Source organism: Prionailurus viverrinus, chromosome A2, assembly GCF_022837055.1.
Source record: "Prionailurus viverrinus isolate Anna chromosome A2, UM_Priviv_1.0, whole genome shotgun sequence".
Taxonomy (NCBI): Eukaryota; Metazoa; Chordata; class Mammalia; order Carnivora; family Felidae; genus Prionailurus; species Prionailurus viverrinus.
In genome coordinates, this window is record NC_062562.1 from 70,017,650 (window position 1) to 70,030,552 (window position 12,903).

Below are 12,903 nucleotides of genomic sequence, written 5' to 3' on the forward strand. Positions count from 1 at the left end.
CTACGTCCATACCACACTCCAGGAAGGAAATCCCACAAGGATGTGTTGACAGGATGGGGGCATCCCAGGGAGCCACTGAAGGGAGGAGAAAGTGAAGACCCTGCTAGGGTCAGTGCCTTGCCCAGAATTACAGACGGGTAGAAAGTCAGAACCAGGCATGACCCCAACTTCATGTCCTCAAAATGGGGTCCTGGGTTTGACCCAGGATTTCGAAGGGGGTCTGGAAAAGGGTGTGTTACTGTCACTGGGTGCAGACATGGAGGTGGCGTGGGGGTGAGGCTGAAGAGGAGCGTCACAGAAGACATCCCAGCACGTTCTTCCCTGAGGAGGAGCCCCAGGCCAGGGCAACCCACTGAGTGCCACCCTGTCCCCATTGTATGTACCCAGTGGAAAGGCAGGGAATGGCTCGTGGCACACTACTGACAAAGTCTACGTAAAAGAGAGTTCTGTCCTACTAGGCCCCAACTCCAATCCCTTCTGTAGGGATTGCTTTAGAAATTAGAGAACCTAAGCTCCTAGGAAATGTTTGGCCATCCTTCCCTAGGTGGGGATGTGACCTTCTGGGACCCCAGAAAACGAGCACTGGTAAACACACATACACACACTCACACTCACGCACGTACGCACACCTGGAAGGACTGTGGGCTGGGATCAGAGGAGCAGCAGAATCAGAGGAGGTGAGACGTTGAAGTCAATGTGGTTGGATAAACTTCCAACAGGTGACACCACTGCTCCAATTTCACAGGTATCATCCCACATATGCCTGAGGACATCCTGAGGACATCCTGAGGACATGCTAGAATGATCTCCATTGGGCGGAAAAGACACGGACCATCCCTGAGAAGCACAGTCGCGAATCTGGGACCAGAAAGAGGTAAGAAAGAAGAGTTCTGTCTCAACCCAGATAGGTCTCACAGCTGGGACCCTGGCTGCCCCCAGAGCTTCTCAGGGGACTGTGGAGAGGGGTGCATTGGTGGAACTGTGTACCGATGTGACATTTCATGGAGAATGGGGGTGAGCAGTCAGCAAAGAGAGGACTATTTGCAAAGGTGTTATCCCAGAGGGGGACTCAGGAGGCGGATCCTAGGCCGTGACATCACTTTGCTCACAATAGGCCCCAGGAAAGCTTGGAACTCCTGTAACCTGGCACCCATGTTCTAGGAAGGTCCCATACCAGGCTCACTTGCCTACAGACACAGAGACTTTAGGATGTTCTCTTGTTGTTTTCCCAGGTACCGGGGCTCTGGATGCCAGAAACCCCAGTGTGCAGGATTACTCAGATGTTGGAGAGGTTTCCTTAACCCACGCTGGCGATGCCTCAGGATGTTTTCCGGGAGGTCACATAAGGTAACACAGAGCAGCCTGGAGCAGGCCAGGTCAGGTCAGCTCATAGCTCTTAACCTTCCCTGGGCACCCCCATCCCCTCATGTTCAGTTTCGGGGAAAGGGGGACATGGGGGCCGGTCCTCCCCGGGACCGGAGCAGGTTCGATGGCAGTGGACCACCTGGTGGACCCATCATGGCCATGCACATGTCATGCTGGAAGGAGGGAAAAGGGATCTCTGAGGGGCCTCTAACCTGTAACAGGTTGAATCCAAGGCCCTCACGCCACCTTGCTTCTCCTCCGTGGGGGAGGTGAGTGCACACTGTGGTGTCATATCTGGAATGAATTCTTATGGGTCTGAGGACAAGTGAAAGCAAGCAGACACGGCTTTGAGGACTCCTGCCTGCCTGCTGGGCACTGTCTTTACAGAGCCACATGCCACAGATGGAGGACAAGCTGAATGAGAGCCCCTGCTCTACTTCCCTGAAGGAAAGAAGGAAGCCCCATGCCATCAGCACGAAGCCCCGCTGGCTCAGGGTGAGTGCAGGTACCAGGGAAACCCAACACCAAGGGCCCAGAGCCAATGCAAAGAATCCCAGGGCCCAGAAAACACACTGCTGCTCCCCTGGTAGCTCTCGGAGACTCCTGGTCCCAGATGAACCTGGAACCCCATCTGCTCCCCAAACATGCCAGCAGGGCCCAGCCCCTGCCACGGCCAGACGCAACGTCACTCTCCACTTATTTGCAGGAAGATCAGAAAAGAGGCGTGAGACCATTTCACGTCCCATTCTGTCTAGAATGTATTGGCATTGTTGTACACGTTTCCCCGACGAACGTTCCCAGGGGTCCCGGGTCGCCCGACCATCGTTCCATACCTTCTCCACGTCTGACACACGTTCGTGAGGAGTAGGGAGATTTTTTACCCAAAGGACATGGGGCTCATTGCATTATGTCTAATGCTCTGCACTTTGGTGGCCAAGCAACACGCCCCTGGGGCCCCTCCAGTCAGGAGCAAGGGCCTTACCACCTAGACAACATTCTGGAAATGAGACCACTCACCTCACCCATTCAGCCCTTCACAAATGTGGGACTGTGACAGGATTCCCTTCTCTTGCCATGCCACAGTGCTGCACTGAACATCCTACATGTTCTATTATCCTGATCCAACCTTTGCCAGGTAAAGTCCCTGTCTTCGGATCCCCAGAATGGACTGTGCTGTTAGAAATCACAGGGACACTGCTGTTCATGTGGGGAGGTGCCGTGCATACTCATCTAACAATCTGACCTGAGATTCTTTTTCCTTGGTGGTTTTTTTTAAAAAATATATAGGAAATTTATTGCCAAATTGGTTTCCATACAACACCCAGTGCTCATCCCAACACATGCCGTCCTCAGTACCCATCACCCACGCTCCCCTCCCTCCCACCCCCATCAGCTCTCAGTTTGTTCTCAGTTTTTAGGAGTCTCTTATGCTTTGGCTCTCTCCCACTCTAAGCTGTTGTTTTTTCTTCCCCTCCTCCATGTGTTCCTGTTAAGTTTCTCAGGATCCACAAAAGAGTGGACACATATGGTATCTGTCTTTCCTTGTATGGCGTATTTCACTTAGCAGAACACTCTCCAGTTCCATCCACGTTGCTACAAAGGGCCATATTTCATTCTTTCTCATTGCCACGGAGTACTCCATTGTGTATATAAGCCACAATTTCTTTATCCACTTATCAGGTGATGGACATTTAGGCTCTTTCCATAATTTGGCTATTGTGGAGAGTGCTGCTATAAACATTGGGGTACAAGTGCCCCTCTGCATCAGCACTCCTGTATCCCTTCGGTAAATTCCTAGCAGTGCTACTGCTGGGTCATAGGGAAGGTCTATTTTTAATTGTTTGGAACCTCCACACTGTTTTCCAGAGCGGCTGCACCAGTTTGCATTCCCACCAATAGTGCAAGAGGGTTCCTGTTAATCCACATCCTCTCCAGCATCTATAGTCTCCTGATTTGTTCATTTTGGCCACTCTAACTGGCGTGACGTGATAGCTGAGTGTGGTTTTGATTTGTATTTCCCTGATGGGGAGCGACGTTGAGCATCTTTTCATGTGCCTGTTGGCCATCCGGATGTCTTCCTTAGAGAAGTATCTACTCATGTTCTCTGCCCACTTCTTCAGTGGATTCTTTGTTTCTCAGGTGTGGAGTTTGGTGAGCTCTTTATACATTTTGGATACTAGCCCTTTGTCCGATATGTCATTTGCAAATATCTTTTCCCAATCCATTGGTTGCCTTTGAGTTTTGTTGGTTGTTTCCTTTGCTGTGCAGAAGCTTTTTATCTTCATGAGGTCCCAATAGGTCATTCTTGCTTTTAATTCCCTCGCCTGTGGGGATGTCAGATCGGAGATCCTAACGTGTTCAGCCATTTCCCAACTCAAATTCTCGTGTGATTACCAACATCCTTCTTCAGAGTCTGGGCACCCAGGTCTCATTCTTGCCACAAGTCACTGACGGCTTGGGGGTTTGGTCTGCATTCTGGACCCCAAGCCTCCTGATGTCCATGGTGCTGTGTCTGACTCTGTGTCCCTCCTGTGTTCTACCTCAGGGTATGAACATCTCACCCATGCCCGACAATGAGAACCGTGAGGAAGGGACCATGGAAGGAGGCTGGATGCTACTGGAACAGCGAGTGGAGCACCTGGTACCTGCTTTCCTGGGTAGAGACCCCTCCTACCTCTTCACATTCTTGAGAACATACAGAACATTTGCTACCACCCAGCAGGTCCTGGAAATACTGTTTATGAGGTGAGCACCCTGCCCTTCACAGCCCAGGGCGATTCAGCCCCTGAAAGCTAGGAGTCTCAGGAAAGTCACCACACGTCCTGGCGTCTCACATTGTTCCTCTGATCCGGGTGGAAACACTCCAGGTCCTCAGTGGGGGCACAGCAGGGAAAGTCACCCTGGCCTGTGGAAAGCTCTGCTGGCAGGGCTGCGTCTCTGCTGGGTCATCTTTGTCCTCTTGCCCATGATCAACTTTCTGCCTCATCCCTCACTGTCGCCAGGTGTTGACTTGGGCTGTTTTCCCATTGGAAAAGGAGATTGGAGGCTCTATCTGTGTGTCTGAGTCCTGGCTCAAACCAGTCAAGGATGCCCAGGATGAGCAGCACGCCCAGACCCACACCAATATGTGTGATGGAGCTGACTGGGGCCCTATCATTCTTCAAACACGCAGGAAGCCCCACTAGGTGCAGGCACTTCTGTAGGAGCTGACTGGGATCCAATGCGCAGAACGGACAGTACCCTCCCCTCCAGAGCTCCATTCTAGTCAGCAGCCAGGGACTCTGGATAGGACAAGACGTAGCATCCACAGGACAGCTCATATGATGTCCTTCTGGCCTCCTCCAGATACGGATGCTTCCATTCAGAGGCTGAGGAGGATGGCGGACCCCGGGAGCAGGAGAAACTGTGAGTAGGCTGAGCTCAGGCTGGAGGGCCTTCCTTCTCCAAGAGGGCAGTGCTGAGACTGTGCGTGGGAGGGGCTGCAGGACCCAGCATCCCACACGTCTGAGAGTCCTGTGAGAGGGCAAAGTTCTGAGGGCTTTCTCTTGGAAGCAAGGAAAGGGGTTCTGTCCTGTCTGGTAGAGGATGGGCTGTGGGCACAAGGAGGCAGCAGAGGGCGCCAGAGGACCGCGTCAGCCCCTTAGAGAGTCCAACCCTATCCCTTCCCACTCACAGCCTTGCCTAGACCCCCATCAGGGGACCCAGAATGACAGTTTTGGGGAGCATCACACTCACCACCTTGGGGAACATCCACGGTGCGTGCTTAGCAAGGGTACAGGAGACACAGTGAGGGCTCAAGGAGCACATATCACCCACACGATGGAGAACGGTGTCAGTGGGACGACACCCACATGTGCACTGAGTGCATGAGGCAGCACAGAGGCACAGGTCGTCACGTTGAAGGCACCAGGAGGGTCCCAGCAAGCCCAGGTAAGAGACAGAGTCCTCTTGTCCCGTATTTGCGCAGATTTTCGTGGAGCGCTAGGGTATGCAGTGAAGGCACTGACTCACCCCGACACCACCCCTCCACTCACGCACGGACTTGAATTCCAGTGGGAGGTAGGCAGCGGGACACAGCGAGGAGTCTGGCTGGCTTCCCCAAGAAGGACAGAGACCACCACATCATTGGTTAAGGGGTTCCCGTCAAACAGAATCTTGACGGTCCCTCTTCAGTGACCAGGTCTCTCGTCGGCGGGACTGCCAAATCACAGGTGGACAACGTACAGAACCACCCTCTGGACATCCAGGAGCAGGAGGCATAGAGGCCAGGTCCCACAGGCCTGTCCTGAGATATCAGCGGGAGGAACACCCCATGGTGATTGTTCTGGCTACTTTTGTATCCCCAGGGCCATCTCCTCCATCCTGGGCACCTGGCTGGATCACTACCCCGAGGACTTTTTCCGGCCTCCAGACTTCACCAGCTTGAAGTTGCTGCGGGCATATGTAGGGGTACACATGCCGGGCTCCGAGCTGCAGCGCCGCGCCCGCCTTCTCTACTCATGGCGGAAACACCGTGAGCCCAATGAGCCAGAGTCTCTGGGCGAGGAGGACTCTGGGTGGGAGATGTGGGCATGTGGAGGGGACGGGGTATGCCACAGAGAACATGTTTCCTGAGACGGTAGGTGGGACAGGCCTAGGGACTAGTCTCAGATCACTGCTCCATTAGCCTGCCATCTGGGAGATTTCCTCCTGGTGGGTTCTTTGACTCAGATGACAATGTCTGCGGGAGAGGTTTCCTGCCATGGAATGGCACTCACGGTGATGACACTTTCTATTCTTGAAGCCATGGCACCAGCTCCAGAGCCACGTTCAGACGTCCCTCAGGAGCGAGCCCCCGCTATCTCCGTGGTACCCACTGCAGCCTCACGGCCCAGGCTGCCTGAAGCCACTAGTTCTCCTGGAGCTCAGCGTGTACGAGAATCGGAGACCCTGACTGCAGTGTCCCCACCAGGGCAGGAAGTACTCCCAGCTCTGGCCGACAGTCAGGAGCTGGAAGAACCACCTGCCCCTTTGGTGGCCCCGGAGCATGAGCAGCCCCCAGCCCCAGCCGGCAGGGTCACAGAAGGGCTGGAACAACCACCTCCTGCAGCTGAGCAACCAGCCTCAGCTCCCCAACAGCGGCTCATGTCCGCTGCAGCCCCAAAGGATGAATTCCCTGACCTTGTCATTGCATTCTTTGTCATTTCTGTAGTTCTTATGGAGGTATTTACTGTCCTTATATATTAGTGTTTTATAAATAAAAGATAAACTAAGTTCCAAACAATTTACTCTGATCCTTTGAAATTACAACTTCAAGTGTCAGTACGTACATTCGCAGGATTTTACACCCGTGACCACTATGTACTCCTAGAACATTTCCATCACAGAGACACATGGACTACTAATCACCCACGGCTCATTCCCTCACCCCAGTCTCTGCAACCAGCGATCTCGGTTTCTGCTGCTTTAGCTCCTCTGGGATTTCCATGTGTGTGCAAACACACAACATGGCCTGTTGTGTCAGGCTACATGACAGGAGACTGATTAGTAATTGCTTAAATATTCAATGGCACTAATATTTTAGTGGAATATTCCACTCAAGGAATCCACTAGAGGAATAGTCCTCAAAGAACAAAGATTAGGTGAAGCCCCCACTTGAAATATCTTCATTATCTGGCATGGGGACCCTCTGAGGTTTGACACAAGAGCAGAAGCCAAAAGAGAAATGTCTGGACCAGAGCGAATACCTTGAAAATCTTTCATTTTCCTCCACTGGCCATGGTGATATTGGTCTAACGTGCATATTATAAAAACACCCAAATGAAACCATCAATATTCCATTTATGCTAATCTATTAGGCAATAAAGTATAAAGTTCTGAAGGGTTTCCTACAGGTGACATGTATTCAGTAAAATGAAGATTTAATAATGAGGACAGGCACCAAGGTGGCTCAATGGGCAAGTTTCCGAGTCGAATTTGGCTCGGGTCATGATCTCACGGTACTTGAGATCAAGTCCCAAGTCAGGCTCTACAATGACAGCTTGAAGCCCTGGTCAGGATTCTTCTTCTCGCTCTCTCCAAAAAAATAAATAAATAGGAAACAACAAGTACATACGCAGAAAAAAATGTATATTCTTTCAAGAAATATTGGCCCAGAAGACACGGTGTCATCTTCACAGTCCTTTGGCTTTGAGGGCCCCAGGTGTCTGTGTTTGTGTTCATGAGTGGTGTGACAGGTTGGGCATCCCTCCAGGACTATGGTCTTGTACTATGGGATGTCCCCACGGTGGACAGGCACAGTCCTATCCCCTTCTGCATTCTCAGGGGCCACACATCATCCTTTACTCTGCGTCTCCAGAAGCTGAATGACTGGGCCGATTTCAATATTTTGACTCTCATCATTGTACAGAAAGTTACATGTGTACCGAAACTCTCCCTCTCTGTAGGCGTGTACACCTAGCACAACTTTGGGGAAAAAATTTATATGCATTTTTCGGGCGCTGCCTCCAGGTTTCAATATCTATAGACTCTTGATTCCGTTGGGGTTTTAAGTGGAAACCAGGGGCCCCTGGGACTGAGTGGATCCCTGAAGACTCAGGAGGACAAGCCAGCACTGAGGCCATCAGGGTACCTAGGAGTGACCCATGGGGCAGGAAAGAAACCACACTCCCTCATTCTTACCTCCAGCACAGCATCCCTCCCCATGTCCTGGAACACACCCTTCCAGGCCCCATCCCATGACAAACCCCAACTGCCTGTGCACCTCCTGTTCCATAGCTTTGCTTCTCAGTAGAGCAGCCAGGCCCTGCTTTCAGGCCAGGGGAGGATACAGGCTGGTCCACTGCTGTCTGCTTGTTGGCTCTCCTCCCAGGCTGGGTCGCTTACTCTCAGGAAAGCACCTTAAGTCCAGGTCAGGTCAATGAGTTAAAGACCAGGACCTGAAGGTGTTCATCCTGACGACTGAGTGGCAACAGCAAGAACCACCTGGACCTCGACAAGCCAGAGAGTCCTTTACACAGCACATCAGGAGCTCAAGGAGACTGCAGGATGGAGACTCAGTCAGGCTTCTGGTAGCGAGTCAAGCCCCTCCACCCTTCAGGCTCCTCCAGCAGTGACGCCCGGCACCTGCCAGCCCCATCTCTGGGGAGCAGTGTCCCTGTCATGAGCAGCCACACAGCACCCACTGGTGACCGACCACAGGGCACACAGGAATACTGCAGGGCTCCCTGATCTCATGGCAAAGAAAGTACCATTCCAACTGACACATCCTCAGAGGATTCCAGACAGATCAGACACAACCATGTAAAATCCAATGTTTTTAGGTGCCTTTCAGGAAGTCTATGAAAAACATAGGTCTCTTCCCAACTGCAGTATTCTGAGATGAATTCACTGAGTGGTGGAGTCAGGCACTGGGTTCCAGGACAGAAAAGAGAGAAGGGGCTACCTCCCAAATGCACAGGGCGCATTGTGGGAATGTGTTGGGAAGCATATGTCAATGTCACAGCTCTCTGGTTCTGGTTTAAAGAAAATACATATACAAACAAACCTTGTTTATGGACTTGTTGGTGGAAAGGAAACATATATCCAAACAAACCTTGTTTATGGACTTGTTGGATTGTATCAACCACAAAACATTTCAGAAAACTTGCATACTCTCACTCCATATATCTTCTTACTCTCATCTAAATTCAATCGCACCATCCTATGTTCCCAGGTACTTTTTCACTTATTGGGAGTGCATGATATGCTCTAGAGAGACCGCAGAAACTCCACAACCTTACTGGTAGACCTAATAAATGAATTCAGTCATGTTAAGATATCTATGTCGTTGTACAGAACATCCTTCAATTCTGTACATGAATAATAAAGTATCGGAGAGGGAAATTAAGAAAATAATTTAAAATCACTGCAAGAGAAGAAAAAACTTAAGAGTAAATTCAGCCTACAAACACCGGGGTGGCACAGTCAGTGAAGCATCTGGCTTTGGCTAAGGTCGTGATCTCATGGTGTTGTTTTGAGCCCTGTGTGGGGCTCTGTGCTGACAACTCACAGTCTGGAGCCTACTTTAGATTCTGTGTCTCCTTTCTCCCAGTTCTTCCCCACTCATGTGTGCTCTCTCTGAATCTCTCTCTTTCTCTGTCTCTCTCTGTTTGTGTGTGTGTGCATGTGTATGTGTGTGTTTCCATGTATCTCTCTCTGTCAAGGAAAAGATAGAAAACTTAAAAAAGAAACAATGACTTTAACCATGAAGGAGAAAGACCTTTTTCCTGAAAAGAAGAAATCAGTGGAGAAGGAAATTGAAAAGACAGAAATAAGCAGAAAGACATTCTATGCTAGTGGATCCCAAGAATTAAGATTATCAAAATGTCCACACTACTTAAAGCCATCTACATATTCCCTAGGTGCAATCCCTATCAAAGCTTAAGCACGTTCCCAAAAATAGAACCATCCTTCAAGGTGGACAGAAGCACAAAAGGCTCTGAATACCAAAGTCAATGTGAGAAGGAAGAAAACAGCTGGAAGCACCATGCTTTCTGATTTAAAACTAGATATCAAAGCTACAATAACCCAAGCCGTACACTATTGGGGTAAAAGCAGACACACAGGATACTGGACCAGAACTGAAGGCCCAGGAAGAAACCCACACATATGTAACCAATTAATTCACAACCAAAGAACCAAGAGTATAACCTGAGGCAAAGGCAGTCTCCCCAACAGGTGGTGTCAGAATCACTGGGCACAGAAAAACAACAGGCATGGAAAAACAACCTGACACCTATTTACCCCACACACAAAAACGAAGTTAAAATGTATTACAGACTTGAGACCTGAAACCAGAAATTCCTGGATAAGACCTTGGGCAGCAGGTGTGGGAAATCGCACAACGATGTCCTGAGTTGGGAGGTTCTAGGGAACGCTTTGCAGAGCAGATCACTGCTCTCTGGCCTTCCTGCAAAGAGCCAGCAGCAGCTCACTTACCTAGTTGGTGTGTATCTGGGGGGCAGGCGAGACTTGGCTGATCTAGTGTGTGTGTATCTAGGGGTTGGGTTCTGCATGGGCTCACCAAGTTCTTGGATCGTGTTGTCGCATGGAATATTTTATCCTGTCTAGATATGGTTTGCAGAATATCTTCAATACGTTCTTTCTAGCATGTGGCCTGCCGACGTGTTGTACATCGTTTGTAGGCTTAATGACTACGGGAGCCTGAGAGCAGCTTGCGGAGACGTCCCTTAACTCCCTCTCACCTCTCTTGACTTGCGTAGAGTCTGAAGCAATCCTTTCTGCTGTCCTTGGCTTTGCTGGACAAAGCCAAATGCCAAACCCACGACAATGTTTGGATCTCAGTCTTGACTTGAGTTTTGGGATTTGACACCAGAAGACAAAGCTACAAAGGAAAACTAAACAAGTGGGACTACATGAAACTAAAAAAACAAGTTCTGCACAGCAACAATATCTTTCACAGAATGGGAAGGCAACATAGTGAATGGGAGAAAATACTTGCAAACTACATACATGGTCAAGGGTTAAAACACAAAAGGTATCAAGATCTCCTACAGCGCAACAATGCAAAAGCAAAGAGCAATGACGGACCTGGCAGAGTCCCGAAGAGGCATTCTTCCAACGAAGACATACAGATGGCCACCACATACATGAACAGAAGTTCCATGTCACTCCACATTAGGGAAATGAAAGTCCAAAGCCAAAGAGATATCACCTGAAACCTATCTCAACGGTCTTATCAAAAAGACAACAAAGCACAAGCATCGGGTACAATGTGGAAGAAAGCAAATCATTGTGCCCTGTTGGTGACATTGGAACTTGGTGCAGAGACAGTTGTAAACAAAGTAAAGTTTCCTCACACAATTCAGAGGAGAACATCCATATCATCCAGCACTTCCCTCAATTACCCCCTAGGTACTACTCAGAACACATGAAATCACTAACTCCCAAAAATGACTTCACACCTGTTATCATGCCACAGTGTTTATAATAGCCTGGAGGGCATTATGCCCAGTGAAAGATTCACATAGAGAAAAACACATATAAATGCTCGCACATATATGGGAAATCCGAAACAAAAACTAAGAAAACAAAAAACAAAAATCCTCAAACCAGAATGAAACAAGCCCATCAATACATAAAGATGATTGCAAACGTGGGGGGGCAGAAAGGAGGGAAAAGGGTAAAGGTCAAAAGACATCACCGAATAAACTAAGACCATGTCAACAGGGAAAGACAGAGTAAAGGTGACTCAATATCTCAAATTCTAGTTTCCTCTTTTTCAGAGACCTTAGTTCAGTCCATTCCATTCACTAGACCTACTGGAATAATAAGGAATTATCAGGACTTGACAGTTTTTGCATGATGAGTTCTTTACTTAGGATTTCGTATCCAAAAGAACACAGTGCTTAGATTACTAGGTAACTTAGATTTTCCATTATTTTCATGGTTTCTTGAAGTACCATGATGTCACAAAAAACTCCTTAGATCTAAGTGAACAATTTCATTGCTCTAAACGTATGTATATACCACTAAAATAGTATAATAAAGGTAAGGTGCATTGTCCATCGCACAACAGTGATTGTTTTACTCCTTGTTGTAGTGAGCTTTGGTGACGAAAAGGTTCAGGGTATCGAGCTCCTTATCAAATTCCATGCCATGGAATATGCAGAATATTGTAATCATGGTAATCAAGAAAATAATGATCTTCAAGATAATCATACTCTTCTGAATTGCTGAGAGAGACAACTCACCCCACGGGGACATGGTTAGGAGCCTGAGCTGCTCCAAATGGCCGACACCACACCATCTTCCTGAAAACATAAAGCACCAGTCAGCTCGAGATGGAAGTGTGGGAAAGCCTCTGCTCTTAGGCCTTTGCTTTCAGTGAGGTCAAGGTGCTGCCTTCAGGATGTGTTCAGCCTTTGAGACAGGATTGGAACTCTCTAGTGAAATGAGATCTTCCCATGCAACAAAACGCATTCCTTGCAAAGAACGGGGTCCCTGACGCGGTCCGGACTCCACACGGGCCACAGCACCAAACTCACGCACACACACTCCCCCCAACAACCGGGGAGAGGTACAACCCATGCAGTGAAAGACCGTTTGCCCAAGACCTCATTTCCAAAGGAGGCTGAGAGAGGAGCACTGCCTGCTCCAGTACACACGCACTGGTTTCTAGGGACCCGGCGGGCTCCGAGTCACTTCTCCCTCGTGCTGCCTGGGGAGTCCCGGAGGAGATGTGATTGCCAAGGACTGAAACTCTGGAAACACGGAACGAATGCAAGACAGGAGGCGCTCCACGGAAACGGGAAGCACCATGCCCCACGGATAGGAAGAACAAAACCCACAAGTCTGCCTCGGACAAGGAGCTTTTCCATCCACCTTCCTCGCCAGCGTGCGAAGAAGACGTTCCCACCCAACATGTCCCAAAGAGATGACTTTGGACTCCATCCACAACACCCAGTTCTCTTCAGCACACAGCTCCAAGTAGGAAAGAGTCTGGACCACCCTCTAAAACACAGAAGCGCCACTTCTTCCTGGCTCCCTGGCTCCGAG

The 12,903-nt window shown here is 49.5% G+C and overlaps 1 protein-coding gene across 1 annotated transcript; it reads left to right on the forward strand.

The window, feature by feature from the left end:
* Positions 1-1,122: 1,122 nt before the first annotated feature.
* On the forward strand, positions 1,123-6,591 carry LOC125153409 (ral guanine nucleotide dissociation stimulator-like). The gene is made up of 6 exons (XM_047836553.1): positions 1,123-1,347; positions 1,753-1,860; positions 3,911-4,110; positions 4,711-4,770; positions 5,712-5,878; positions 6,149-6,591. Exons 1-6 carry the CDS (start codon positions 1,210-1,212, stop codon positions 6,589-6,591), a joined length of 1,116 nt encoding a protein of 371 aa, XP_047692509.1. The 5' UTR covers positions 1,123-1,209.
* The last annotated feature ends 6,312 nt before the right edge of the window (positions 6,592-12,903 follow it).